The 25,593-nt window shown below is 45.0% G+C and overlaps 3 protein-coding genes and 2 pseudogenes across 3 annotated transcripts; 4 read left to right on the forward strand and 1 right to left on the reverse strand.

The window, feature by feature from the left end:
- Positions 1 to 4,068: 4,068 nt before the first annotated feature.
- LOC136543064 (uncharacterized) lies at positions 4,069 to 4,858 on the forward strand. The gene is made up of 2 exons (XM_066535627.1): positions 4,069 to 4,782; positions 4,826 to 4,858. The coding sequence occupies exons 1-2, from the start codon at positions 4,069 to 4,071 to the stop codon at positions 4,856 to 4,858; spliced, it is 747 nt and encodes a 248-aa protein (XP_066391724.1).
- A 5-nt stretch (positions 4,859 to 4,863) lies between these two features.
- Positions 4,864 to 6,340, forward strand: LOC136541301 (uncharacterized). Its single transcript, XM_066533127.1, has 3 exons — positions 4,864 to 5,251; positions 5,662 to 5,780; positions 5,898 to 6,340. Exons 1-3 carry the CDS (start codon positions 4,864 to 4,866, stop codon positions 6,333 to 6,335), a joined length of 945 nt encoding a protein of 314 aa, XP_066389224.1. The 3' UTR covers positions 6,336 to 6,340.
- An 8,430-nt stretch (positions 6,341 to 14,770) lies between these two features.
- LOC136541303 (pentatricopeptide repeat-containing protein At3g06430, chloroplastic-like) lies at positions 14,771 to 19,052 on the forward strand (annotated as a pseudogene).
- An 18-nt stretch (positions 19,053 to 19,070) lies between these two features.
- Positions 19,071 to 20,752, reverse strand: LOC136541304 (disease resistance protein RGA2-like; annotated as a pseudogene).
- A 1,715-nt stretch (positions 20,753 to 22,467) lies between these two features.
- On the forward strand, positions 22,468 to 23,983 carry LOC136543065 (uncharacterized). Its single transcript, XM_066535628.1, has 3 exons — positions 22,468 to 22,908; positions 22,989 to 23,747; positions 23,798 to 23,983. Exons 1-3 carry the CDS (start codon positions 22,468 to 22,470, stop codon positions 23,981 to 23,983), a joined length of 1,386 nt encoding a protein of 461 aa, XP_066391725.1.
- The last annotated feature ends 1,610 nt before the right edge of the window (positions 23,984 to 25,593 follow it).

Raw genomic sequence — 25,593 nt, forward strand, 5'->3', positions numbered from 1 at the left:
ATTAGTTTTGTTGGATGTGTTTGGTTTTACTAATTTACTGGAGAGGGGCCAGAGCTAGAGTAGACTCTGAATCTCTCTGCTAGAATTTCCAGACCTATTTTAGAGGCCCGTCGAATGAGCACAAAGGTATCAAATAAGAGTGAAATCTACGCCAAGCCCCTAAAATTATCTATAAGTGTTAAGTTCCAAAAGTCTCAATATGCATTTCTGAGTCCCTGAAGTTTGTTCGGGTCTCATCTAGATCCAAACGGATATTTAACCAACCCGGTAGCTAACGTGGCATGTCGACTCAGGGCTTACGTGGATCCGACAGATGGGACCCATATGTCAGCAGCAAAGCTTAACCTTAGAAAATCGTATCTTTTTCATACAACCTCGCATGAATATGATTTTTACATGAAGACGGTAGCTCTCAATGAGATCTATAACTTTCTAGTTTTGACTTTTTGATAAAACTTTCTATAGTCTTTGGTGGTGAAAGTCGTTGGTGATGGGACTGTTATCACCATGATATGGCTACGAGATTCATGTTACCATCCGACGGTGACGGATCGTTAGTGATGGGAACGGTTATCACCGTGGCTATGAGGTTCGTGTTACCAACCGACGATGATGGGGCTTCCAAAAATCCTACAATCAGGCAAAAAAACATAATAAAAATAAAAAATAATCCCAGGAAACCCCACTAGCAAAAAAAAAGTACTATAAAGGCGCCTGGAATGCCTCTAGCGGCCTCTGGCATTCCACCTCTATAAATCAAAGATAGCGAATTTGCACCCCAAAAATAGCAAAATTATTTTAATACTGTGAGACCTCACAAATCAAATTTTCTTGTGAAGAGCGCACGCCCTTCGCGACCGCGGGGGCTCAAACCTGTGACCTCACGTCTCGCACGTATCTCCTCTAGACCTCTAACCACTTCACTCACAATTGACTTGTGTCCGTATTAGATATCCGTCCTCCTTTGTTTATCTTCATCCGATTTTGAATGAGTATCTGGGACCCTAAACTAATTTAATTAAAAAGTTGTCATCTACAAAGTTGTATAACTTTTCTAGATCTACAATTTTGGTTTTGGTTGTGTCTCTATCTATGGCCATTAGAAAAATTTAAATGTCAAATGTGAGAAATTCAAACATAATTTTTCTTACATAGATGATTTCAAATGAAAAAATATCAATTACCACTACTGCAGAAATAATTTTCAGCAACGGGGGCTATTTTCTCGGAGCTACTAGATCGAGGTAAATGTTTTTCTTGGCATCTATGTACATGGTAGTTGCGCCTTCTATTATACTCCCTTCATTTAAAAAATATAATTTTAACTCAGGACTAAGTTAAAGTATCTTAAGTTTGGCTAACTATGTGCACCTAATAATATTAAAGAGCCAAGATTTTATCCTACTTTTTTGTCCACCTCCTCTTAACTAGGGGATAGTTTAGTACAGCTCGCATCAAGCCGTTGGGTCCCATAGGTCGGATGGAGATGGGGAACGGTCCCACAGGTACACGTGACACGTAGGCTGTTGGGTTCCACAGGTCGGACGCTGAAGGGTCCCGCAGGTACACATCGGACGAAGAAAGGACCGAGCGGAGACTTTTATGACGAATTGCAAGCGTCACAGATGAGTAACTGCAGGTCCCACAGGTACACGTCGGATGGATGATGGGTCCCACAGGTACACGTCGCATGGAGAAAGGATCGAGCAGAGACTTTTATGACGAATTACAAGCGTCACGGATGAGTAACTGCAGGTCCCACAGGTACACGTCGGATGGAGAAAGTACCGTGTGGAGATTTATGACGAAGCCGTTTGTTACAGATCGAATATTGTTCGTCATAGATGTGTAATTAGCTCAATGACGAATCCCTGTTCGTCACAGTTTTAAAGGAGATCATCACAGATGAGTCGCGCGAGTGATCTGTGACGAAAACCTGCGCTCTTCTGTGATGTTTTTTGTGACGATGCCTGATTTTGTCATAGAAAAGGAGGGTTGCAGGATCGTCGCGACTGATCTATGACGAAATGGAAATATTCATCATAAAAAACGATCTTCTATGACGGTTTCGGATCCGTCATTAAAATTTTCGTCATAGAAGTGAATATTCCTAGTAGTGTTATCAAAGTTTTAAATCTCCGGCTATAGCTGAAGCTATAGCCGGAGATAGCTGCTGCACAACGTAGAAGCTAAGATAACTAATTTTTTGCGCTAAGAAACGAAAACCGCTAATAGCCGGAGATCTACGGAGATTGCCGCTAAACTGATCTTCTTTTAGCGGCAGCCAAAAATTTCGCGGGCCAGAAAATGAGTTGGGCCTCCGGCTGGCCACCTAGCCCAATTTTCCCCCACCCCCACCGTAACCCAGCAACCCTAGCTCACTCCCACGCTCGTGACCCGTCTCTCTCGGTCTCTCACTCTCTCTACCGCAGAAAAGGAGGCGGCGGCGGAGGCGGCTTCTGCTTCGGCGGCGGCGGCGGAGGCGCACCGACGAGGGCCCCCCAAGCGGCGTGGCTAGCCGAAGGCCCTACTTCAAGCTATTCCCCCCCTCCTTCTGATTCGGCGGCGGCGGCTGCGGCGCGCCGGCGAGGGGCCCCCAAGCGGCGCGGCCAGCCGGAGGTCCAACTTCAAGCTAGCACCCCCCCAAGCGGCGCAGCTAGCCAGAGCTTCAAGCGGCGCGGCCAGCCGGAGATCCAAGTGGCAGCTGGGTGCTCCTCGTCTCAGAAGCACTGAAGTAGCAGTAGAGCACCAACGGCGACGGCATGGCACAACAATCTGGTCAGTGCTCACAACCTCCTCTCTTTTTTTTTGCTTGTATGTCGCAGTCTCGCAGATCTCACTATATGTAAACAAGCTGTCAATATTTGTTACCTCTAATTTCAATATTTCATATACTTGCCTCCCGTGCTTGTTTGGCCTAGGTGGTAATTGATAATAACTGCTTCTTGCAGTTTTGAGTAGTCTTTAGCTTCCAGTTTCTGAGTGACATCCATGTATAGCGAGATCTCATGTATAGCCACTTGAGCCAGTCACCCACGAACCAGTTTGAAACTTTGAATACATTAGCCACCTTTTGTTGGTAACCAAAAGATGCAGAAATTATCCATGTTAAGCACAGGCAGTAACACTGGGAAGTTGATTCAAAAAATGGTTATCGCACAACCATTCACAAGTATGTAAATAAATGACAATAATTGTATCATGAATGCTTCACAGCATGTTATTTGAGATAACTATGAGCATATCTATAATGATATGGTGTCAACAGTCAGCAATTTATTACCAGCATGTTATTTGAGATAACTATGAGCATATCTATAATGAAGGCTCAGTATTAGAAATTTAGAATACCTTAGTCTAGTGCTGCCTCTGCCACTAGTCCAGTTTAATGTGGCTTAGTTTGCTCTTTGTATAGGTAACCCGTCTAGTGCTGCCTCTGTCTCAGTAGAAGCTGGACCAAAACAACCTGGTATCAACTCAGATGACCCTGCATGGGCTCACTGTTTCTGCCCAGACATAACCAAGAAACATCACCTACGGTGCAAGTATTGTGACAAGCTCTGCAGTGGTGGAATTACAAGAATTAAGTACCATCTTGCAGGAATTAAAGGTTTCAATACTACTAAGTGTGGAAAAGTTCCAGCTCCAGTGCAGCAAGAGATATTTGATTTGCTTACGAAGAAGACTAGTGAAAAAGAACAGAAAAACAAAGAAAAGGAAATGGACAGAGCTGAAGTTAACATAGAAAACTCAGATTGTGAAAGTGGCAGTGAAGGTTCAGATCATGGCAATTATGCTCTTGTGGTGAAGCCAAAGGCGACAAGAGGATCTAGTAGCTCTAGATCTGTAGCAGGTGGTCAAACTATTGACAAGTACTACAAGCCTCCTTCTATAGAAGAATCTGCTAGTATGACACAGAGAGGAATTAATCTAAGCAAAAAGGTTCAAACAGCATTGACAACTCAGAAAAGAGAAGAGAGGAGGGATAGAACTTGTGAGTACATATGTCAGTGGTTCTATGAAGCTAGCATTCCACACAACACAGTCACCCTTCCTAGCTTTGATCATATGTTAGAGGCCATTGGTCAATTTGGTAGAAAACTGAAAGGGCCTAGTCCCTATGAGATGAGTGGACCGTTCTTGCAGAAAAGGAAGGAAAAGGTGATGGATGGATTCAAGGAGCATAAGGAATCATGGGAGGTCACAGGTTGTTCTATCATGACAGATGCATGGACAGATAGGAAGGGTAGGGGAGTGATGAATTTAGTTGTGCATAGTGCTCATGGGGTACTCTTCTTAGATTCAGTGGAATGCTCGGGTGACAGGAAAGATGGCAAATATATATTTGAACTTGTGGATAGGTACATAGAAGAGATAGGGGAAGAACATGTTGTCCAAGTGGTGACTGATAATGCTAGCGTCAATACTAGTGCAGCAAGTCTATTGACAGCAAAAAGATCTTCAATATTTTGGAATGGATGTGCTGCTCATTGCTTGGATCTCATGCTAGAGGATATTGGTAAGCTTGGACCAGTTGATGAGACCATTGCTAATGCAAGGCAAGTGACTGTTTTCTTGTATGCTCATACTAGGGTGTTGGATTTGATGAGGAAGTTTCTTAAGAAAGACTTGGTTCGCTCTGGGGTTACACGATTTGCCACTGCTTACTTGAATCTAAAAAGCTTGCTGGACAACAAAAAAGAGTTGACAAGACTATTTAAATCAGATGAGATGGAGGAACTGGGTTACTTGAAGCAGGCCAAGGGGAAGAAAGCCAACAAAGTGATCAGATCTGAAGCCTTCTGGAAAAATGTTGACATTGCAGTTAATTACTTTGAGCCATTGGCTAATGTGTTGAGAAGAATGGACAGCGATGTACCATCAATGGGATTCTTCCATGGATTAATGTTGGAGGCGAAGAAAGAAATTTCTCAGAGGTTTGATAATGATGAGAGCCGCTTCAAAGAAGTCTGGGATATCATTGATAGAAGATGGGACAACAAGCTCAAGACTCCACTACACCTAGCTGGGTACTATTTGAACCCCTACTACTATTACCCAAATAAGTCAGAGATTGTGAAAGATGGATCATTTGCAGCAGGTGTGATTTCCTGTATTACAAAGATGGTGGCTGGTGATGAAGAAACCCAAGACAAGATAATTGAAGAACTCGACCTGTATCAAAATCAGCAAGGGAGTTTTGGAAGTGAAATTGCCACAAGGCAGCGAAAGAACAAGAATTTCAATCCAGGTGAGGTTGCTGAATCGCTTCACCTCCTATTCATGCTCAGCCATCATTTTGAAAATGCTTTGCCACATTCTGTTCAATAGTGTTGCTTGTGGGATACCATTTTTGGTAGACTAGAAAAAAATCTTGAGTCTGATTCTTCTAATAGTTTGGTGTCCCTATAGTCCCATTGTCTGTACATGTATTTGGTAGACTACTTATTTACAGTTAGGTGACTGCAAGCAATAGGCTTAAAGCCATTGCACATTTGCACCTCAATAGCTTTAATTATCTGTACATAGAAAGCACTTAACTCTAGCTGCTACATGAGGTATCCTCCACCCCACAGTCGGCAGCACCCCCACAACCTTGCCACTCCAAACATTACAAAGATGGTGGCTGTTCAAATTCTAACTTGTTTAATGTTTATGCAGCAAAATGGTGGCTGCACCATGGCACAAGCACACCAAATCTTAGAAAATTGGCAGCAAGGATTCTGAGTCTGACCTGCAGCTCCTCAGCTTGTGAGAGGAACTGGTCAGTATTTGAACAGGTAAAAAGAAAATTATGACATGCATCTTTGTGTGCATGCTATCTTTTTTGAATTTTAAGGTTTGTTCATGGAATTTAAATCTGACCTGCAGCCTTGTCTTCACTACTTGACTCGTAGGTTCATACAAAGAAGCGCAATAGGCTACTTCATGAAAGGATGAGAGATCTTGTATTTGTTAAATTTAATTCTAAGTTAAGGAATAAGAGAGAGAAGAAGGATAGAGATCCTTTGGAGAAAGAAGTAGATGATGTTGTGGCAGATGATGATAATGAATTCATTACTGGTATTACGCCTTTGCCAAGTGAAATGGAACAACAACAATGTACACAAGAATCACATAAGCACACACCACAACAAGCACAGCCACAAGCTAAAAGGAAAAGGCCTGTGCACCCTAAGAAGAGGAAAGTCAGGAGCCTGCAGTCTTTGATGAGAAATGGCCCAGTGCAGCCTGAAGCTCCATCATCCGATTCAGAAGATTGTGCTGATGGTACTCTAATGCAGACTACTGACTCTGATAAGTCTTCCTCTCCCTATGTCTCTGAGTCTGATTAGTGAGACTAGAAGAAATGAAGATTGCAATATTGCCTCGTATTAGTAATTTAGTATCTACTGTCTGATTGCAATATTGCCTTGTATGATTAAGTGATTAGTGAGACTAGAACTCTTGATGACCTTTTGTGTTGTACTGTTAGCTTTATTCAACTGGTTATGTATCAACTATCAAGTATCAACTGGTTATTGCCTTGTCTGTTAGTTTTAAATGGCCCAGTGCAGCCTGTTGTAATGTACTCCTTTCAATCAGTAATGGTTATGAAGTTATACCAATGTCATGCTTACTTGAATCTTTTTTTTCAATCAGTAATTTTCCCTTGTGCTTCACATGAGGAATATGTTTGTATCATATCAGTGGCCTTTGTTGCTTACTGCTTGAATGCTACTTCTGAATTTATCCTAGTCCTGATCAGTTGCTGCTATCTGAACTGCTAGTTTGGTCCACTGGAAATGCTAGTTATTGTAGTTGCTGCGGATGGCTTAATTGATCACCAAACCAGGACATTTTTACATTTGTAGCAAGTCTAATGCATTGTTGCCTGATGAGGGTGGTGCTGAATTGTAAGCATGTAAAATGTGTTAAAAATGTCAGAGCTAGGCTTTCTTCTACACTGATGTGAATCTTCTGGTTTTGTCTGCAGTTGGTGATCTGATTTAGTATCGATTATCAAGTTATGCCAAGATCATGTGTTTTTTTCTCATTTTTTTTTGAAAAAACAGCTAAATGGCTTAGCTGCAGCTATATCCGGCTATATCTGCGCTTAGCTGTTGAGAAGGTCAGCAGCTAAGAGGCTTAGCCGGAGATTTAAAACATTGAGTGTTATATGCCTATCATCATGAAAATAAAAATTTTCAATTGCAGAAACTTAGAATCGGTACCAACAGATAGGTTTGGATATTTTCGTTTCCTTGAAGTATTGAGTGTGTCCCATTGTCCAAAGATCAAATCACGACACCTGTTTGCTCCATCCCTAAAGAAGCTGTATCTGGAAGACTCTGGGGATCTTGGATACAATATTGTGTGTAGTTTTCTCACCATCTTGCATTTATCAAACTGCCCTCTAGAATCCATCGAACTGCAAATGTGGAATCTTCCATTACTGCAGGAGCTAGAGATTAGTTCTTGTCCCTCTCTGACAGTTATTAGAGATTCAGAACCTATATCCTCTGACATTTTACATGGTGAGGCCAGAAGCAGAGCCATTGATAACACTTTCTTGTCCTTGACTGTTGTAAAAATTACAGATTGCAGAAACTTATCAAACCTTGAACAATTTCTACTACCAGCTTATTTGCCTATCATCAAGAAACTAATAATTTTCGATTGCAGAAGTTTAGAATTGGTACCAACTGAGAGGTTTGGAGATTTACGTTTGCTTGAAGTATTGAGTGTGTCCCATTGTCCAAAGATCAAATCACGACCCCTGTTTGCTCCATCCCTAAAGAAGCTGTATCTGGAAGACTCCGGGAATCTTGGATAGAAGATTGAGTGTAGTTCTCTCACCATCTTGCATTTATCAAACTACCCTCTAGAATCCATTGAACTGCAAATGTGGAATCTTCCATTACTGCAGGAGCTCAAGGTCAGTGTTTGTCGTTCTCTGACAATTATTAGAGATTCAGAACCCATATCCACTGACCTTTCCCATGGCGGGGCCAGAAGCAGTATGGGAAAGTTCCTGTTACTCACTGACCTAACCATTAGCTTCTGTGATAAGCTTAAAATTATTGATGACCACCTAAATCTCCCTGCCATTGAACGAATTTCTATTCTATCGTGTGGCTTGTTGTGCCTGCCAACTAAAAGATTGGGAGGCTTTCTTAAGGTTTTGGACATTTTAATGTGTGAAAGTCTCAACTGGCAAAGTGGAATGTTGTTACCACCCTCCCTCAAAAAGCTCAGATTATGGAATTGTGGGGATTTCTCCGCCTGGTTTCCCAGTTGCCTGGAGAACCTCACCTCCTTCAAGTCACTGGAGATTTATTACTGTGAATGCATAGTGTCCGTTCCTGGCCATCTGTGGAGTAATCTCAAATCACTTCAGAGATTGGAGTTTCATCATTGTCCACAGCTTATATCAATTGGTGGACCAAACGCAACTGCAAACATACATGCAATTATTGAAGGTTGCCCAAAGTTTGAGGGACGAGCGGGCTCAGGCTCTTGTTCTATATATAGACGAGCGGGCTCAGGCTCTTGTTCTTTATATGGTACGTATGCCAATTGTTTGCAGTGTAAATTATGGTCACAAATATGTTAGGACACTTTGGAGTGTGTGCATGTTGCGTTGTTTTAATAAAAAGTTTGATTCCACTTAGATTTTTCATTATAGAAAAATGGTCCTTTTTCCCCTCATCGTGTTGTCTTTTCGATGACAGTTTGAACATGGAAATCAAAGACGGTTGAGATGGAGCAAATAGCTGCAGGGCTTCAAGATCCACTGAGGAAACAAAACACATCACTTCTCCATGAATGGCCGAATCTGGTTCTTATGTTCTTACGGCTGTTCTCTTCCCTTTGCTGCAAGATGACATGAAAAACCATTCATAGACTGTTTTCTGTTATATGCTTAATGTTTTATATCTATTTTCTTTTGCGAAAAAATGTTTTTTTTTCTATGATCTATTTGCAATTCCTGGTTCTGTGCAAAATAAGTGGGGCACAACACTTACTATAATGTGACTTAATGCATTATACGGAGTATTACATAGTTTATTACTGGAGAGGGGCAAGAGCTAGAGTAGCCGCTGCTTGTTGTCTGTGTTTGGTTTGTGGAAAAATATGTGCAAGGTACCCAAAATATGCATTATAATATCATTTGGTTCTGCGCTAGTTCATTTGGGTGGCCTAAATGAGGGCCACGATTTGGTGGCTAAGATTTCACCGTCTCAAATTTTGGCTTTGCTATTTGGGGCATGTTTGTATGCAACCAACATATTATTGGAGTTGTCTTTTCAGTGCAGATCGTTTGTATCATGTATGCTTTCACTAGTAGAGAATAGACCTTTGATCCTCGGCCAAAATGGGCTCTAGTCCCGGAATTTTTTGCCCCCGGGACTAGAAATACCTTTAGTCCCGGTTGGAGGCTCCAACCAGGACTAAAGGTCCCTGCCCAACGGCTACTGCGCCAGACAGAGGTGGCAGGGACCTTTAGTCCCGGTTGGAGCCACCAACCGGGACTAAAGGTATACTTTTACTCCCGGTTTGTGGATCCAACCGGGAGTAAAAGTCTACTCCCGGGCTGTGGCTATTGCCTGTAAGTAATAATTCTTTCGATCTATTATTAAACTCATCATATGTGTGTATATGCATATAAATTATCCTAACAAGTACTATATATATATATGTAGATTTACAATAACAGAGCTCAGAAAGGAAGGCTGCAATGAAATTGGTTTTGTTGATCCCCATATAGTATTCAAAGACCCAATTACTCCAAAGACTAATTGGAAGTCTAAGTCAGAGAGTAACCTCATGAACTTCTTAGTGAACCAACGCCACAAGAAGGATATACTCTTTCCCTATAACTTCAAGTGAGTATTAATTATGTCGATCATCCTTAATGGCTCATATGTTGATTCTAGTTAATTAATGAGTGTTATGCGTTATATCTTATAAACACATGCAGCAATCACTGGATATTGATGGACATCGATCTGGTGAAAAGTCACTTGATAATCTATGACTCGATGAGAAAACCACAACAAGATTACCAAGATATGATAGATATTATCCAGAGGTAATTTCGGGATCTCTAGCAACTATATATACACACAAACATGATGATTAACTATATCTGATGACGTGACAAATTTTTTATTGGGCAGTGTTTGGAAAACCTTTGTTGAGAAGCAACACATGGAAAAATGCAAAGCGCCACTGAATGTAATCCCTTTGAAAGTAAGTCCCCTGAATCGCATCATCTTTATTAATTAAACATATAGCTTTCACCGGATCACCAGATTGGATGACAAATCTTTTTCTCGTAAAGTGGTGTCTGAGGCAGGAACAGGGGAACAACTACTGTGGTTACTATGTTTGCAAGTTTATCAAGGTGCTCTCCCAAAGAACTCGTACAGAGAGACTCAAAGTACGTTAAAAATACACTATATATTCATTTAATTATTATTATTGATTGTGTTACTATGTCTTTATATATATATATATATATATATATATATATATATATATATATATATATATATACATATATATATGTACATATATTAATTTATTTTCCTTTAATTCAAACCTGTAGACTCGATGGTTGGAGGAAAAGGTCATACGGCAAGACCAAATCAAAGCAATTCAAGAGTCTATAGCCGGATTTTTTAATGAGCAGGTCATCGATTCCAAGGGCGAGTTCTACTTCGACCCAACACTGCCATTGAAGCCAAGCTAGAGGATGAGAGGAAACTTGTTATGTCACAACAACTGTAATGCAATCTTTTGTAATATATGCACATGAAATAATATAATGTAAAATACACATATGCATGCATGCATGTAAATATATATATGATGCATGCATGCATATATATATATATATATATATATATATATATATATATATATATATATATATATATATATATATATATATATATATATATATATATATATATATTTCTATGCTTGAATTGTGTGATTTAATACGTTCATTGTGCTTGAACCGAAACATACTATACACGCGTATAAATATATAATTAGCAGCGTACAATACGACTTCAAAAACCTATTTTGAAAAGAAAACAAAAAAATAAAAAAGAAAAAAACCTTTAGTCTCGGTTCGTATTACCAACCGGGACTAAAGGTGCCGGCCATCGTGGCATGTCAGGAGGCACCTTTAGTCCCGGTTGGTGTTACCCACCGGGACTAAAGGTCCTCCTTTAGTCCCGGTTCCTGACCCGGGACTAAAGGACCCCCTTTAGTCCCGGATGTTTGCTCCCGGGTGGGAAACCGGGACTAGAGGGGGTTCCTCACCGGGAGTAAAGCTCTGTTCTCTACCAGTGTTTCTATATATGGAACTAAATATATGGATTGATTTATCTTTGACCGTAGCAACGCCTATCCATACTCTCTCTATCCAGGAATCATAATTGTATTTTGAAAGGGAAAGTCTAAAATTATATTCAAGTTTATTAGTCTAAAATGTGCATCAAAAGTTTTGTGTTCTAAGTGTCTCTGTTTTAGCAATTGACAATATATTACAAGAAAAATAAATGGTCAAAATCAACTTCGTATAACTTTCTCTCGTCAAAATATGATTCTCATTCTTAGACAGAAGAAGTAAAGCAAAATGTGTTTGATATCAAACACAAATTCGGTGGCATATAATTTTTCAGATAGTTACTACACGTAAGGTTTGAGTCACAATTCAGCCTCTATTTGGATGCTATTGCATTAAAAAACTACTCCATCCATCCTAAATTATAAGTTGTTTTTAGATTTTTTTAGGTACATTGTTTTGCTATCATCTAGATATACGCTATGTCTAGATATTATGTAATAAAAGTTATACATCTAAAAAAATTAAAGCGACTTATAATTTAGAATGAAGAGAGTATAATTTTTAAAAAATATAGAGTTATAAACGTGCAAGACCATAGCTTTTTTTTTAAAAAAAGCTTTAGTTGCAAAAAAAGCTTTAGAGCAACTCAAGAGCCTATCTATTTCCTTGTTGATAGAAATATAGGTTTTAGTGAAAAAATATCCTTCAATATAGTTTCTTTAATTACATCTTCAAATATGTCATTCTCTATTCCGTATTTCTCATTAGCGAAAGATAGAAATCGGAATTGGCTCTTTAGAGAGTGCACAATGTGTAGAAAAAAAAAACTGTTGGTGGCTTAAAAGAGAGGGTTTTTATTTAAATGCCTCTCCTAATAATGCTTTAGTGACTGACTTTAAGATAGAGTGGAGTTTTTAGAACTCCAAAAACCAATAATTTAAGTAATACTAGTAGAAATGCACATGCGCACGTGTCTATTAAAAATTATCATACTCAACAAAGATAAAAAGATCATTTATAAAGAAACAAAACATATTGTTCTTAAATAAAAAAATATGAAGTAACAAGTAATTATACACGGTATTAAGAAAATAGCATCAAATTAATATGATAGAACTGTTTTCCTTGCCTAAATTATTACAAAAATTTCCTGATCCGAAGGCATAATTTTGAACAAGAAATGAAAAATCATTTTTGGTGGTTCAGCATAGGTAAAGGTTATTGAACTGCACAGTAACTTTGAAGTTAACTTCTAACGAGGAGATCTTGCACGCCCATACATATAGCTGGAGGCCTCTAAATTTTGTTTTGTTGCCTGCATTTGGCAACCGCAATGATAGCAGCATTTGGGAAGTGAAAATAGAGTGTCGATCACCATCGGCTCCAATTTGGGAAGTTATTCATCCCGATGTACAATTCCTGTAAGCAAGCGAGGAAAGATCAACTTTTTATGCTACCAAAAGAAAAGAAAGCGCAGGGAGAAGTAGACAATAATATGGACCAAAAAAAAAATCTCACCTCGATTAAGCATGAACCCAACACATGTTGTCGAGGGCATATAGTTCCAGCAATCTGCACACACCTTAAACTCGCCGGTGAGTAGTAGGTCATATAAATTTGATACAATCTACCCAAAGCATGACAGAATTCAAGTGATCCTCATGATACTATCTCTATGTAGCTAAGAATTCTGAGTAATCAACCAAGTGTTGTGCTTCGAATCAGTACAGAAATTCATTTAATGAAAAACTAATTTTCTTTATTAGTTTGAAACTTGGATGTATGTCTAATGGTCATTGCAATCTTAGCAATCAAACCAAGTGCTTCTCATTTCTCAGTATTCTTGCGGCATAAATATTAGTAAAACTATACACCAAAAGTTTGACAAAACAATCACTAATCTTTAGAGCAGTTTGATTAGGCAACATATCATTGAACTTGAACATCACCACAGCAATCCAAATTGTCGCAAAGAAGCCCGTGCAAAACAACGGTAAACAAAGTAGTTCTCCTAAGATTATGGCAGATGGAAAATATAGCTGAATTATTGTAAAGCACATATTCATAGTCGGATGATATTTTCATGTAAAAAATCTCTACAATATTTTCACAACAAGAACAGAAAGGGAAGGATCTTTTAGCACATTAGCTCAAGGAACTTCTGCGCCAACCGTATCAGCAAACCATTAAACTATAGAGAATTTTAGAAAGATCTTAAATTCTCCATAATGTTAGAGCATTCAAATTCTCTAATAATAGATTTTAAGACATAACAGTTATTTGAAGCATTTCCTAAAAAATGAATAACTAAATAAATATCAGTTTATGTGGGTTACCTAAAGCGACTCAATTGCACGATAGCAAAACCTTCATCCTTTTCTGTGATAGTTAAGGCACCATTCACTACACAAGCGCGCACACGTCTATAAAAAAACGTATTATACGCAATGTGAGAATACTAAAATAATGTTTCTAGTAAATATGATGTGCGGCGCGCACATGTTTTTATTGAAAAAAAAGATCATTTGTAATGTAGGGATGTATAGCAATAAATATTTTTAAAAGACAATTACAGATTAAAATAATGATATTAACAAATCATCCAACACTCAACCTGCATGAAAAAAAGAAATAAAGAATTCAATTTATAGAAGATCTGTCTGGTCTCTAATGTGCTCACGAAACATATCTATTACTCAAGTGGGCTGTAGTGAGATGACAAACTCTGTTTTGGTGGGTTTTAACCGTGCACAATGATAACAGTTCCTTCGTACAAAAATAAATTCAATATATATAAATGGAAGAAAAATTATAATAAATAATTGACTATATACACTTATCAGCATCATCTATATACACTTGTAATGATAACACCAGGTGGGAGTGGGATCGTGCTATCTGCTATACATACCACCGACCTAAAAAAACAAACATAAATAAATTAAATCTACCAATGTGTTGACGTTCTGTATGCTGTGATGACATGGTCATGCCCTTCCTTCCAATAAGACCCGTGATTTTCAATATTTCTTTGTGCTTCTAGGCTATTTTATATAAAGAGTACAATGCAATGATAACCGGGAATACGAGACATTAGGACAGAATAATGAAACTAGGGTTGGAGGCGCTACTTTACTGCACCAGATTGGTAGGTGGCTCACCGATAAATTGATATGAAGCGTTAGATTTAAAGACTCGAGTAAATCTAAAGGATAAAAATTAAGGTGAGTAGAAATATCAGGTGACAGACTATTTTCAATTATTTCGCTCTTTTATATAGTATAGAGATTATAGTTTGTCGTATCAAATGCTCTACGCTCAAAATATTTTATAAAATATATAGATTTTTTTTTCTAAAACTCAAAAAATATTTTGCATCCAATAAACGGTCCACGAACAAGAGGACAGACTTGAGGGCCCAGAAGCCTGTGACATTGTCCCCTGAATCTTATCCCCTCCTCCGACCATCTCTCTTCACCCCCTCTTCCTCGGCGAGCTCCACCTCCACGGAGACCAGAGCGCCCGGCGCTGCGGCGGAGGTCCAAGCCGAGCTCCGATTACTCCCCCTCCCAACCGCGCAACCCTGTCCATGGCGCGCGCGGCGCGGCCTCGACGAGCCCCTGTGCATCCCCGCCTCCGGCGCTCGGCCTGCTAAGCCACCATTCCTCTCCGCGCGCCCTCCTCCCCCTCTCCCTCTCCTAAACCCACGCCACTCCTCCTCATGGGCCCGCCGGCCTACACGGCCTCCCCCTGCACGGGTTCCGCTCTCTTCTCCAACTCCCGAGCGCCGCCACCGCCGCCGCCGCGTCTACTTCTCCAGCGTGGCCCGGGGGCGCCGTTGGCCGCTGGGAGGTACGGCGGCCGCGTAGCCCCGTCGCAGGAGAGGCGCCGCTCGGCCCCGGCTCAGGAGAAGCGCCGCCCCTCGGAGTCGTCGTCCCGGACCCAGCTCCCGGAGCGGAAGCGGCACTGGAAGGCGGGGGAGTTCCCGGGGACCGCTACTGCCGATAGGGGTGGCGGCGGACGGCTGCCCGCTCAAGGGAAGCGGCATTCGAAGGCCGGGGAGTTTCCCGGGACGGACGGCGGCGGCCGCCCAGCCCCCGCCCCGTCGCAGGGGAAGCGGCATTGGAAGGCCGGCGAGTTCCCGGGCACCGCCGCCGGCCCCGGTTCGGGGACGCCGAGGACTCCCCTCAAGAACGTCAAGAAGCGGCTGGACGCCCGCGCGGACGCCAAGGCGTGGGCGTGCACCGTCACCGAGGCCCTCGCCGACCGCGTCAGCTCCAAGAACTGGCAAGAGGCGCTTCAGGTAAAACACCACAACCGGTTACATCTGATTTCCCTTGGTTGCATTGCTCCATCGTCTCCAAAAATTCAAAATTCCTCTTAATTGCTAGTTAGATTCAATTGTTTGTTTGAGGAAAGGAAATAGTGGCAAATGTTGTTACTAACACTAATTGCGAATTGGTGCTGGCAGGTCTTTGAGATGCTCAAGGAGCAGCCGTTCTACCATCCCAAAGAGGGCACCTACATGAAGCTCATAGTGTTGCTTGGCCGATCAGGGAAGCCTGCCCGGGCGCACCAACTCTTTGATGAGATGTTGCAACAAGGATGCCAGCCAACCCCTGAGCTTTACACCGCCTTAGTTGGGGCCTACTGCCGCAGCGGCCTACTGGACGAGGCGCTCCAGCTCCTCAATGACATGAAGGGCTCACCGTTGTGCCAGCCTGATGTCTACACCTACAGCGCCATCATCAAGGCCTGTGTTGATGCCACAAGATTCGACCTCATCGATGTTATGTACAAAGACATGGCTGAGCGCTCTATAGCGCCCAACACAGTCACGCAGAATATTGTCCTCAGTGGCTACGGAAAGGCTGGACGGCTGGATGACATGGAGAGAGTGCTCTCCGACATGCTCGACAGCACAGCCTGCAAACCGGATGTCTGGACCATGAACATTATCTTAAGCTTGTTTGGAAACAGGGGCAAGGTTGAATTGATGGAAAAATGGTACGAGAAATTCAGAAGCTATGGGATCGAACCAGAGACTCGCACTTTGAACATCCTGATTGGTGCCTATGGGAAGAAGCGGATGTACGATAAGATGTCTGCAGTCATGGAGTACATGCGCAAGCTTGCCTTCCCATGGACAACTGCGACATACAATAATGTGATTGAGGCCTTTGCTGAGGCAGGGTGATGCCAAAAACATGGAGCATACATTTAACCAGATGCGCTCTGAGGGTATGAAGCCGGATACAAAGACCTTCTGTTGTCTAATAACTGGGTTTAGCAAAGCAGGCCAATTCCATAAGGTGGTGGGCATGGTTAAGCTTGCTGATAGGCTGGATGTGCCTGCAAATACATCTTTCCACAATGCTATTCTTGGTGCATGTGCAAGAGCAGATGATCTTATGGAGATGGAGAGGGTCTTCAGGCACATGAAGCATACACAGTGTGAGCCTGATGCTGTGACATACTCTATCTTGGTGGAAGCTTATCGGAAGGAAGGAATGACAGACAAGATTTATATTTTGCATCAGGAGAACCCAACTTTGGTTCCAACTGATTTTGTCATGGTTTAACTGACCCACTGACTGAATAACGGACCAGAAATGTTTAGGCTTGGTTGCAGTGGTTGAATATTTTCCTGCTATCAATGTTTGGAATTGATGATGCTACCAAGCAGAGTGGCAGTTATTCTCCAACTCCATTTTTTGTCTGTTGGCCTGCAGAGTTAATATAGATGTTTTCTCGAACTGAAGGGGGTTTCAGTGAGATGTGCCCATCTCCACAGTATGCATAACTCAGATACAAGGAGTTATAAGGCTCTGAAAGTGCTTCAGTAAGATTCTGGCCAGTTTGAGTTACCAAGTATTTGGGAACAGAGGAAGTTTTCTGAACTGGTGAATGCGAACAAAATTGTATGTTTCTCCACTATGGCACTGTTAATCCTTTTCTTGACAACACGGGACTTATACATAGTTTGGGAGAATAAAAGAATTCCTAATCTCTGATGGTAAAATTTTCTGTGGCCCTACTCTGTACCAGCCTATGCCCAATATCTTTCAGATTAATATTTGGTACCTTTTCACAATCTTTTCACAAATTTATAGCTGTGACTTCTAGTACATTGCACATGTAGTGAAACTTGGAATATTTGTGTACAGAAGGGTAGGCATTAAGTTTTCTCTAGCACCCTTAATGTGTAGTTTGGCGATTATGTGCATTTCACCAAACAATATGTTAAGGCAGTGGATTAAATTTGATTTGTCAGATTCTACACACTACAGGAGCTATGTTGCATTTTTTTTAATGAGGTATATAGTAGAGTATAAGCGTATTACCAATCCTGTAGCCAAGTGATATGATTGAGATCATGGGTTAAGGCTCCTCTTCTCTTATGAATTAGCATGATGGCTTATCTGAACTGCTAGAGCTATTGGTGCTTGTTTTTGCATATTCACTTATAGTACTAAACATTGTAGATCAAAATGATTTTTTAATACCTCTTGAAAATTATCTACTGTACTTCCTTTCCGGGTGCTTAAATCCACATGATACAACAGGAGCTTGTAATGCAACTCTTAGATCAATGGTGCAGAATTTTTCTCTCAGCAGTTGAGCTTTCGATATACCGCCATCTTTTGTCCATATAGAGTGCTTTCGAGGATCCTACTAGTATCATCTTTCCTGATGCAAAGATAAGAATATATATATATTTTTTTAACAAACCAGAAGGACAAAATTTTTTTTTAAAAGAATCAAGCATCCACAGTTAAATCAATTCATTTTAGTTATCTAATATATGTCCATTGGATTTGGGATTATATAGAATGAGTATATCACTTTTAGAACTATATTCCTTTTTTTTGAGGAAAAGATTATGCTGATTTTATCTGCTCCAAAAGTCGCTTGAAATCAAATGGAATGCACATAGTTTCAAATTACCCTGAAGTATTATTAACTTATGGGGGTGAGTGGAGGGGAGGCATAGACCGTGAATTGAGGCACATCTTTTTGTAGGAAAAATAATCATCGAAATCAGTGTTGAAATGGAGGGATGAACATAGCACCCAAAGGTCTTCTGGAAGATTTAGTTTCAGAAAATACACAGCGAGAACATTCCTCAGAATTTCTGAAAATGGATTTTTAGGATTATTAAGTGATTTTCAGGAACTATGAAATGTCCACAGACGACAGTGGATGACAAGTGGGTCCTGGGACAATGTCAAGGTCACTGAGCTTGTGGAACAAAAAGGCAAAGTCAGCCTTTTATCTATGGGTCAAGACCATATACTCCTTAGGCTGGTCTTCGTGCTTGGGCCAAACCTATCACAGCCTAGCCAGGTTTGGCAGAAAACATGACCCGTGAGCCTCTGTTTTAGAAATTAATGCCCAGTAGGTTGAACTGAAAACGGAAAGTAAACACAACTTTTGAAGAAATAAAAAAACAGATTCTGAGGATGCTCTCTGGAGTCTGGACTAAAACCACTGGCAAACACTTCATCATCAGATGATGTGAACTGCTATGTGCTATCTGCTAGTGATCACTTACAATTTACATATGATGACACAGGTAGCAGTACATTTAGCATTTTGACTCTGGTATGCCCCTTCTAAACATTCTACCTTACAGTTTTCCCATGCCATTATAACTTGGGATACCCTATGAGAAAATGCACTCATTTTTCCTAGTACTATAGTAGCCTAACAATCACAAACACTATGGAAGTGCGCCGCCGTATTTTGCGGATCGCTTCCTCTTGTTTCCTGTAGAAGATTTCAGCTCCTGAATCTCACAAGCATAGACATAGCTATAATAGGGTGGTATGGGAGACTTCCATGCCAGGGCTTCGAATCTCCCAGGAAGCTTTGCGTCTCCATAAGTCACATCGTGCAAAGTGATCTTGGGAACCTGATGATGATCCTGCTGTGAAGAGTGCCGATGATACTGATGGTAAGCAACCACCTGCTCAGACCTCCTGTGTATCCTCCCAAAATATACTGGTTTGTTCTGGTTCAGCAGGTCGTATGGGTGCTCACCAAACTTGGACACATGTCTCTGGAACTGCGACCTCATGAATGCGGCAAACTTCCTCCAGAATTGGACGCTGAAGCTGTCCCTCAGCATGCGGGCGGATACGTTGGCGATGATCATGCTCCCGTTCAACGTCGCTGCAATCTCCATTGCCAGGTTGGTGAGCTGCCTTGGGTGTGACATGGGGTCTGCGCTCCCGAACGCGAGCGTCCTGAAGAAATTACCAGTAGGCCTCATGCGACAGGGGCTTCAGATTTAGGGCCTGTGTTGTTCCAAGCTTTGCGATCTTGTCAGAACGGCTTGTAAGTATGATCTTGCTACCTCTGGGCATCCAATGTTTAGATGCAGAGTACAGCCTGTTCCACACATCTTCGTCCAGATCCCCACCTACCTCCACAACAAGAAGCAATCTCCTTGTCGCCCCATCTTTGTTGGAAGAATAATCTGACGTGCTGCAATCTTGCTGTCTCATTGCACATAATCCTTCTCTGAAAGCTGCTAGCCCATCATATAGAAAGTCATGGTCGCTCAAGAACACGGTTTCTGAGAAATGACCACGGACTCTTTCATCCTTGCAGACATGGGCGACTATCGTGCTCTTGCCGACCCTGAAGGGACCGACGATCGGCAGCACCGCTGGTTCTTCGGCACCAGAATGCTGTGCATACAACAGGAAGTCGATGACAAGCTGTGCTTCTATCTGGCGACCAAACATGCAGTTGCCCAGCAGGAGATACATGCTGTAAGGATGGCGGTCAATGCCACGACTGTTGTCGTTCGCCAAGAACAGGACTAGCTCATGGGCATCGACGATCATGGCGCTCAGACGGTCAAGCACCTCCTGCATTTCTTCTGAAATCTCTCTACTGGTTGCTGCACTGGGAAAACAGAGATCTTTTACAGAATCTACTTTGGAGAAAACAGAAGAAGCCACAGGCCGGCGACGATTCACGATGATCCGTCCATTTCTGGATGACGCCTCCTCTTGGTGAAGACAACTCGTTTGGCATCTGAAGGTGTCGAGGGCATAGTGGCCTCGGTGCACGGCGTCAACCAGCGCGTCCAGCTGCTGGAGCATGGCTCGGTTCGTGATTTGCCGCCGCCCTATGGCCTCGTCGACGATGACCTGCGCCCGGAGCAGGACGCTCTGGAGGCGATCCTCCGGTGCTGGAGGCTTGGGACGCCTGCTGATGAAGAAATCTATGGATCTTGTGGCTAGGTCGCCTAGTATCGCAGAAAGGAAAATCTCCAGTAGCGACACCATCCTTCTGAATTTCCTGTGTGTGCTATATGTGTTTGTAGTAAGAACTCCAAAAGGAGGACTAAAGGAGGGTATGAACCTATGAATATATGATAGCAACTTGCTGAACTCAAGGAGAGCATGCACATGCATATAAGAACAGCTAAGACTGTCTCCAACGAGAGACCTAAACCCAAATATAGGTGTTGCACAGTTGTTTTGCGTATCGAAATCAGGAACACGCAAACACAGTACCCATTTTGCCTGCCGGCGGAAAGGATACGCAAAAAAGCATCACGATTCCTCAGCTACGCAAATCTCTCTGTCCTCGCCCGCTCCCCACGCCCTCTTTGTCCTCGCCCGCTCCGCGCGCCCGCGCCGGCCGTGGCGGAGCTCGCCCGCGGCGGCCGTGGCGGAGCTCGCCCGCACCCGCGCCGGCCGGGGCGGAGCTCCCCCGCGCCCTCTCCGTCCTCGCCCGCTCCGCGCGCCCGCGCCGGCCAGGGCCGAGCTTGCCCGCGCGCGCCCGCGCCCGAGCCCTCGGCGGCCGGGGCGGAGCTCGCCCGCGCCGGCCGGGGCGGAGCTCCCCCGCGCCCTCTCCGTCCTCGCCCGCTCCGCGCGCCCGCGCCGACCAGGGCCGAGCTTGCCCGCGCGCGCCCGCGCCCGCGCCTGCGGCGGCCGGCTGGGGCCGAGCTCGCCCGCGGCGGCCTGCCGGGCCCGAGCTCGCCCGGGCGCGCCCGTTCCGGTGCTTTGCGGCTTCCTTGGTTTCGTCTTCGCGAGCTCCGGCGGCTTCATCTTCTTTTTGCGTTCGCTGTTGGAGTTCGGGATTTTTTGGGTGCGGCTTTCTTTTCCTGTGCGTGACCCATACGGTGAAATATGGGTCAGCTCCGTTGGAGATAGTCTAATAAGCTGACACTGGCGGTTGTCAGTACTCCAGTCCACTGATATGACCTTTGCATTGTATGGGTGTTGGACGAGTCTTTCACGTTGTACTTTTACTGTTTTTGTTATGCTCCATTGATTTCCATGTGATCTCTTCTTTCTCACCCGACATGGGAACGTGTGCATTACTTTTACTGTTTTTGTTATGCTCCATTGATTTCCATGTGATCTCTTCTTTCTCACCCGACATGGGAACGTGTGCATTACTCCCTAATTAAATACTGGAAAAAAAATATGTAATGGTTTTCTTGATGGCGACGGCGACACTGCGTGACCATCGGGTGATGTATGTATTACATTACACTGCAAGTCCAGTGTACCGGCGGGGCTTGCTTTGCTTCCATGGCGAGGTGCGTGCATGCAACATTTCTGAATTCCGAACAGGGTTTGGGAGAATGAAAGAATTCCTAATCTGATGGTAAAATTTTCTGTGGCCCACTCTGTACCAGATTACCTTAACATATGCCCAAAATCTTTCAGATTGTTAGTTGTAACTTATTTTACATCTTTTCATAAATATATAGACATGACTTCTAGGTCGTTGCACATGTACTGAAACTTATTATATGTGTGTACAAAAGGGTAGGAATTAAGTTCTCTAACACCCTTAATGTGTGTTAGTTAAGCTTTGCACTGTAAATAGATAGGACTGCATGTTTTCCTTTTAGTTCTGCATGCGCACGAGCACTAATTTATGGTCGCCGTGCACATAGGAGGAAGTGGCAACGAGAATAGCTCGCGCACGTACCTGGGCGATTGGTTCTGGATGAACATCGCGGACGTGGGGATGGACGCGTCGTGAGCGTGGTGTGCGGCCAGCCACCCAGAGCTTTGCTCTTTGTATTGCCCAATAAAAATGAGAAACGAAGATCAGAAAACGCTGCGGTTTTTGGGCAGCACCAAATGCTCTGTGTGTACTCGTGTTCATCGCGTTCTTGTTCGTGTGTGTGCGTGAGTTGTTCTCTGTTCTCTGGCGTGTTCCAGTGTTCGCCGGCGGCGTTCATCGCTGCGTCGGGCCTAACAATTGGCATCGGAGCTAGGGTGATCGGGATTCGCGGCGGCCATGGTTTCACCACCGCGACCCCGAGGCCGTACCCCGCCGGGCACCGAGAAGGAGAGGGGCAGCGGCTCCAGCAACAAGACGCCGACACGCACGCCCTCTCCGAGCCGTTCTCCGCGACGCCGATCACGCACGCGCTTCGCTCGCGCTCCCGGGATGCACGCCGTCCGCGGGAGATGGCGATCGAGCGCATCATCCGGGAGGGAAGCAGCTCCGGCAACTGGCCGCAGCTGACAAGGACGAACTACAGCGAGTGGTCACTCCGCATGAAGCTGAAGATGCAGGTGCGTCACCTCTGAGACGCCGTCGAGTACGATGATGTTGATTTCGACGACGACCACAACGCGCTCGACGTGATCTGCAGCACCGTCCCGGCGGAGATGGTGCCCGCGCTTGTGACCAAGGCAACCGCCAAGGAAGCCTGGGAGGCCATCAAGATGCTCCTCATCGGCGACGATCGCGTGTGGAAGGCGACGACGCAGAACCTCCGCGCGACGGAGAAGCGATCGAGGACTTCGCGCTCCGCCTGACGGGCATTGTCCAGCGGTTGGCATCACTAGGCGATCCTGAGCCGGACACCAAGGTCGTGGCGAAGTACCTGTGCATCGTCTGTCCCAGGTATAAGCAACTTGTCATCTCCATCGAGACCCTACTCGACATCTCGCAGCTCTCGATCGAGGAGGTCACCGGTAGGCTAAAGGCGGCGGACGACGTCGAACCCACGCCACCCCAAGCTGCCGGTGGCAAGCTGCTCCTCACGGAGGAGCAGTGGCTGGAGAGGTACAAGAAGCAAGACTCCGGTCGTGGAAGCTCGAGCTCCGGTGGCCGGGGCAAGCGCCGTGGGAAGCCGCGTGGTCGCGGCGGCAACAACTCCGATGGGCGTGGCGGACCGAGCTCAGGTCGCGTCGGCCCAGACGACGTGTGCAAGCGATGTGGCAAGAAAGGCCACTGGGCCCAGCACTGCCGCGGCAAGCTCAAGACGGAGAAACAGGCCCATGTGGCCCAAGATGATGAGCCCACACTCATGTTCGCCTACGGGGCCGTGAGCGAGGGCGAGTCGCCCACTTTGCCTCTTCCTCCCCAAGCGCCGCTGCCGCTCCCCAACACTCCACTGCGCAACATTGTCACCCACAACACCGATGACGCCGCTGATGACGCCCAACACCGCACCAGGTCGAGCTCGTGGAGGCAAAAGTGTTCGCCGCCTTCGACTTGACGGAGGATCGGGACCCGAAGCGCTGGGTCCTGGACATCGGGGCTACAAACCACATGACTGGATCTCGTGGCTCCTTCTCCGACCTCGACACCGGCATCGTCGGCACGGTCCGCTTCGGTGACGGCTCTGTCGTTAAGATCTAGGGCCGTGGCATCATCCTCTTCGCCTGCAAGAACGGGGAGCACCGCACCCTCGCCAACACCTACTTCATCCCCTGCCTCACCACGAACATCATAAGTGTCGGCCAGCTCGACGAGGTGGGGTTCTAGGTGCTCGGCGAGGGAGGAGTGATGCGGATCCGCGACGAGGAGCGCCGCATGCTTGCCAAAATTCATCGGAGCCCAAGCCGGCTCTACGTGCTCGACGTCGACATCGCGCGGCCAGTGTGCTTCGCGGCACACGCCACGGAGGACGCGTGGCTCTGGCACGCCCGCTTCAGGCATGTCAACTTTGGTGCACTCAGGAAGATGGGGCATGAGGAGCTGGTCAGAGGCATGCCCCTGTTGGACCACGTCGACCAAGTCTGTGACGCCTGCCACGCCGGCAAGCACCGACGGACACCGTTCCCGCAGCGCGCGATCTCGCGTTCAATCGAGGTGCTGCAGCTGTTGCATGGGGACCTCTGCGGACCCATCACGCCACCAACGCCTAGCAGCAACCGCTTCTTCCTCCTTCTCGTCGATGACTACTCGAGGTACATGTGGATCGCGCTGCTGCCTTCCAAGAACACCGCGGCCACGACGTTCAAGCGCATTCAGGCGGTGGCGGAGCGCAAGACGGGGAAGCTGGTTCATGCACTCCGCACGGACCGAGGAGGAGAGTTCCTAGCATGGGACTTCGAGGAGTACTGCGCTGAGCTAAGTCTGCGTCGCGAGCTCACGGCGCCGTATTCCCCTCTGCATAATGGTGTCATTGAGCGGTGCAATCAGACCGTGGTGAGCACCGCCTGGAGTATGCTGAAGGCGAAGAACCTCCCTGGCGTGTTCTGGGGAGAGGTAGTCACCACAGCTGTCTATCTGCTCAACCACGTGTCATCCAAGAGCATCGGCGGCAAGACCCCGTACTAGCTGTGGATTGGCAGCGCCCCTGGAGTCCAGCATCTGCGCACCTTCGGCTGCATCGCCCACATGAAGATCATGGCGCCAAATCAGAAGTAGCTCGATGACCGCAGCAAACGTACCATCTTTGTTGGGTACGAGGCTTGGTCCAAGGCGTACCGCGTCTTTCATCCAAGGACACGGCGTGTGCACATCAGCCGTGACGTTGTGTTCGATGAAGCAGCGAGCTGGAGCTGGAGCGAGGAGCTCGATGGTGCCAAGCCAGATCGAGCTAGAGTTTGGTGAGCAGGAGCCACCGGGCACCGTGATCTCTACTACCACCACGACAACAACCTCCTCGGGCTCCACCTCGACGTCACCCGTGCCATCAACTTCCCTAGCAACGCACGACGCCGGACAGGCATCGCCCACCACTCCAGTACACGCTATAGGAGGAGCGGTGGAGTTTGTGTCACCACCAGAAGGCGAGGAGGACCTAGATGTTGACCATGATGATGATGCACTGCTCTGGTTCCATAGGATGGACAATGTGCTGGGCTCTACATCCGCACCTAGCCTAGCACAGTAGGAGCTGGAGGAGCACCTGCTCCTAGCTAGCGACGTCGAGCCGTCCAGCTTTGTCGAGGCGTAGAAGCATCAGTGCTGACGCCATGCCATGCTCGATGAGATGACGGCGATCGAGGCGAACGGTACAT

The sequence above is a fragment of the Miscanthus floridulus genome, chromosome 3 (assembly GCF_019320115.1).
Source record: "Miscanthus floridulus cultivar M001 chromosome 3, ASM1932011v1, whole genome shotgun sequence".
NCBI classification, from domain to species: Eukaryota; Viridiplantae; Streptophyta; class Magnoliopsida; order Poales; family Poaceae; genus Miscanthus; species Miscanthus floridulus.